At 46.5% G+C, this 4,961-nt stretch overlaps 1 protein-coding gene across 1 annotated transcript in view; it reads left to right on the top strand.

The window, feature by feature from the left end:
* Positions 1 to 4,534, top strand: part of LOC130123045 (neuronal acetylcholine receptor subunit non-alpha-3-like) — a 5,732-nt gene extending 1,198 nt beyond the window's left edge. The window contains exons 2-5 of the mRNA XM_056292169.1: positions 991 to 1,035; positions 1,825 to 1,934; positions 2,826 to 3,741; positions 4,370 to 4,534. Of these exons, the coding sequence (XP_056148144.1) occupies positions 991 to 1,035; positions 1,825 to 1,934; positions 2,826 to 3,741; positions 4,370 to 4,534 (1,236 nt within the window). The remainder of the gene's footprint in view (positions 1 to 990; positions 1,036 to 1,824; positions 1,935 to 2,825; positions 3,742 to 4,369) is intronic.
* Positions 4,535 to 4,961: the final 427 nt, after the last annotated feature.

Raw genomic sequence — 4,961 nt, 5'->3', positions numbered from 1 at the left:
GCTGCTGTGTGGCCGCATATTACATTATGCTTCACCTCTGCACTGTGTGATCTGCACAGCAACCAACTCAATGTGACAGCAGAGGGGTGGTCAGGCTAGAACTGTACATCTCAACTCCTTCCATCCCACTGTTCTTATCTATCCATCTATCCATCTATCTATCTATCTATCTATCTATCTATCTATCTATCTATCTATCTATCTATCTATCTATCTATCTATCTATCTATCTATCTATCTATCTATCTATCTATCTATCTATCTATCTATCTATCCATCCATCTATCCATCTATCTATCTATCTGTCTGTCTGTCTGTCTATCTGTCTGTCTAGCTAGCCATGAATATAGGTCATCCTGTCTCCAGTGATGCAAATTTAAACCGCAGTTCTTCTTAGTTTCTTCATTCTCCATTCGGGAAAAAAAAGCTAATTTTGTTTTTATTTTTCTATATATTATTTAATCAGTGCTGATTTAGTGATGCAGTACTGAAACCAATCAATCGGACAGCTGTCAAGGACTGAGATGTCCACACTGGAAAACAAATCCAGATTATTCTCTTTACAATTTAACCCACTATTCACTCAGGAATGCTCTTTCAGTAGTTATTACACCCTGTCTCTGGCAGGCTAAGGCAGGTGAGGTATTTGAGATGATATCTCCTCAAAACGAGCTGTCTCCGTGCTCCTCTTGGTGTATTTATATCAGTCCTCTTTATTCTACTGAACCCACCCCTGGTTATGTGCTTCTGTTCCCTGTTTGCAAAGGATTCCCGTAAGGCTAAATGAAAAGGAGATAATGGTTGAGACGGGCGAATAAAATTCTGTCCATTGCCATGGAAAATAAAATGATGTACTACATCAGACTCGGTCCTGCTTCAGCCAGGCTCTCTCCTCTAGTCAGATAATCGAATCTTATCATCTCTGTCCTTTCCTTGTCTCTTGGTTCTCTTATTCTCAGTCCACATTTTTCCCTTTGCCTGTCTCTGCAGGATGAAAAAAACCAGCTGATGACTACTAATGTTTGGCTATGGCAGGTAAGCCAGAGACAAAATGACTTGTTGCTAACGTGGAGCTCACATGGCTTGACTCTATTAAGGGTCACCGAGAAGATAGATGCTGATGGTGACAGAGGAAAGCGGGTCTCCTCCCTGGAATTTATCCTATTTACAACTGGATTAAATAAGCTCGTGAGCAATGCAAGCAGCAGAAAGAAAAACGAGTTTCATGAAACTGAGAGAAAATTGCAGCATCTCGGTGCGTTTGCCTGCTCTGTCTGTGTAACAACACGGAGTTGACCATGGTTAGAAATGGGATGCTGTGGTGACCCACATCTATATATCGAGAGACATTCGCCTAAGAGGACGGTGTACCTTTAAGGGAAGAGGCGAGGGGTCAGATAATGCACTTCCGCTTCCGGTTCACAGTCAGTTCAGCGTAGTTGTCAGATGTATGACATGCTAAGTTGGAGCTAGTAAACTACCTCGACTACGTCTACTCTCTCGTCTCCTGTCTCGTTGTTTTCTAACTCCACATTGCCATTTTACAAGCACCGTGTCAGTAGTTAACGCATGGTCTCTTAATTCTGATACTGGTACCATAGCTGAAAATGAACTCTATGAGCCGTTTGAGAGATTTAAGATGTTTCCTTCCTGTGTTAAATTTACACTTGCCGTCACCTCTCCCTGACAAAATCGGAGTCAGCATCTTAAACGAACACGCATTTTGATCGGTTTTGATACCTTTAAAATCAATAATCGATACCAGATTGATTACTAAGACTGCTCAGTGCTAATGGTACGGCATCCTGTGTTTACCTTGACCAGGAGTGGATCGACTACAAGCTCCGGTGGAATCCGGGGGAGTACGGTGGGATCACCTCCATCAGAGTCCCCTCCGAGACCATCTGGCTCCCAGACATTGTCCTCTATGAGAAGTTAAGACCGCTCCATCACAAACCAACTGACTGACCATTACAAGCACGTGAAACAAGTGAAAAAACGAAAAATGGAGGCGTCCGGGTGGCGTGGCCGTCTATTCCCTTGCCTACCAACACGGGGATCGCTGGTCCGAATCTCCGTGTTACCTCCGGCGCCCCCACAGATACAATTGGCCGTGTCTGCGGGTGGGAAGCCGGATGTGGGTATGTGTCCTTGTCGCTGCACTAGCGCCTCCTCTGGTCGGTCGGGTCGCCTGTGCAGGGGGGAGGAGGAACTGGGGGGGATAGCGTGATCCTCCCACGCGTTATGTCCCCCTGGCGAAACTCCTCACTGTCAGGTGAAAAGAAGCAGCTGGCGACTCCACGTGTATCGGAGGAGGCATGTGGTAGTCTGCAGCCCTCCCCGGATCGGCAGAGGGGGATGCAATTGGGGGGGGGGGCAGAGAAAAATGGAAAAATAGCTAAACACGACTGAGTTTGAGCTTCATATTCATGATTACAATATTTCAATACAAACTGTTGCATTAAAATAACATCAACTGTCCCACAACAACAGCAAATGGTGCTAGCAAGAGACAAGCTGTCTACCAAGCTTTATCTTTCTCCATATTCCATTCAAGTCTGAGTTATTCAAGTATTCATTCATGCGTTTAGTCTGGGTCAGCTGAGCACACAACACATTCTCTGTTCTTAAATTCGGCTGTATGTTGTTGCTCTGATATCGATGTCATAACATTAAAGGGCCACTTCACCCAAAAACTCAGCACAGACCTTTGATACCACCACCCAGTCCATAAACTTTAATGATGAGTTGTTCTGAATGTGATTCTGATCCCCTGTTGAGAGAGATGAGGATTTCCTCTGACCTTCACGTGACCTTTTCCTCAGTGCCGATGGTCGTTTTGAGGGCTCGCTGATGACCAAAGCCATCGTCAAATACAACGGGGCCATCACTTGGACGCCACCTGCCAGTTATAAGTCTGCCTGCACCATGGACGTCACCTTCTTCCCCTTTGACCGGCAGAACTGCTCCATGAAGTTTGGCTCCTGGACCTATGATGGAAACATGGTGGACCTGGTTCTGATGGACAACCAGGTTGACCGAAAGGACTTCTTCGACAATGGCGAATGGGAGATCCTAAGCGCAACTGGCGCCAGGGGCAACCGGAAGGACGGCCTGTACTCATACCCGTTTATCACGTATTCCTTCATTCTGAAGAGGCTGCCGTTGTTCTACACACTCTTCCTCATCATCCCTTGCTTGGGATTGTCCTTTCTGACCGTCCTGGTGTTCTACCTCCCCTCAGATGAAGGAGAGAAGCTGTCGCTCTCCACTTCTGTCCTGGTGTCACTCACTGTGTTCCTGTTGGTCATAGAGGAGATCATTCCTTCCTCCTCCAAGGTCATCCCTCTCATCGGCGAGTACCTCCTTTTCATCATGATCTTCGTGACGCTTTCCATCATCGTCACCGTCTTTGTCATCAACGTGCACCACCGCTCCTCGGCCACCTACCACCCCATGTCCCCCTGGGTCCGCAGCCTCTTCCTTCAGAAACTGCCGAGGATGCTCTGCATGCGTGGACACACCGACCGCTACCACTACCCGGAGCTGGCTCCTGAAAGCCCTGATCTGAAACCCCGCTCTGGGGGTAAGAAAGGAGGCCAGAGAGGGAGCAGCGGGACCCATGGGCAGGCCATGACTGACGGGAAAGAGGAAGAAGCCTGGGTCACCATGTTGGAGAAGGCGACCTTCTCAGTCCGCTACATCAGCAGACACATCCGCAAAGAGCACTTCATCCGTGAGGTGGGTTTGTGCTGTGCTCTGATGGGTGTGATTCCCCCCCCCCCCCATATTATCATAATTGAAATTCTCAAAATGAAAGAGGCATACAATTTATTAGGGACTGAAGTGAAAAGGATTAAACTGAAAAGAAAGTAATTTGAGTGATCATCAGCATGGTTTCTTAAATATGCTACGAGGAGATTTGGATTTTTGTTCACTTTGCGCACCCTTGTGGACAAAAGCAGTAGTGTTTCACAGAAGAGCGACTCCATTTGGCATAAGCATGACCTCTTGCTGCAAAGGCGCTCTGGTAGATTGTGCATTTGTTTTGAAAAGAAGCGTGAGATCTGTTATATTGTTTTGTAAAAACAGCTGAATGCAAGATATACAGCGGTGAAGTGATGTATGTCTGACTCTATCTGCTACGTCACCCGTCTGTTTGCCGTAAATTGTTCCATCAGATTTCATGGGCCAGTTGACCCAGAGACAAGCATTTCAAATCATCACATAATAATAATCTGCTCTCTGATGGTCTCATTTGATTGTATGATTCATCAAAATTAAATTGGTGGAAAACTTGCAGCAGCTTTGATAAATCACCCAATAAAATCACACTATCTATCTAAAAAACATGTCTCGTATTTTCCAGGTGGTGCAGGATTGGAAGTTTGTAGCCCAGGTGCTGGACAGGATCTTCCTCTGGGCCTTCCTCACCGTCTCAGTACTGGGCACAATCCTCATCTTCACGCCGGCTCTGCATATGTTTCTCAAGGTCCCTCCTCCGACTCCAAGCGAAGAGCCGCCCTCAAACTAGAAGCCACAAAAGCACAGTCCCTCCACCTGCCAACGACGAGCCACCTTCAAGCTGATTTGCGGCTCAGCCCTCACCACTCAGGAAGATAAACCACCGCTGAGACCTGCTTAGGAGGACGCCCATTAGTCAGATTCCCTGACATTTTGAATTTTAGCCTGCAATGTCGTCACCAGAAACCTGTTACCGAACTTAGTTGCTCAAGTTAGTTGCTCCGACAAAATGCTGTCCGTCCTTCCGGTTGATTGAAAAACTAAAAGACAGTTGCAGAAACCTTTCCCCCCTAAATACCAAGTGATAAAAGCCGCCAGCTTCAAAATGTGAACACGTTTCCGTTCACGCCGTAACAGCATGGAGGAATGAAAATTTAGACACAATGTTTCTTAAGTCCCAAACTGTTGCTTTGTTGTTTTGCAGAGACTCTGCACTT

The sequence above is a fragment of the Lampris incognitus genome, chromosome 1 (genome assembly GCF_029633865.1).
Source record: "Lampris incognitus isolate fLamInc1 chromosome 1, fLamInc1.hap2, whole genome shotgun sequence".
Classification (NCBI taxonomy): Eukaryota; Metazoa; Chordata; class Actinopteri; order Lampriformes; family Lampridae; genus Lampris; species Lampris incognitus.
The sequence above is the reverse complement of the archived record's forward strand: the minus strand, read 5'-3'. Positions and strand labels throughout refer to the sequence as shown.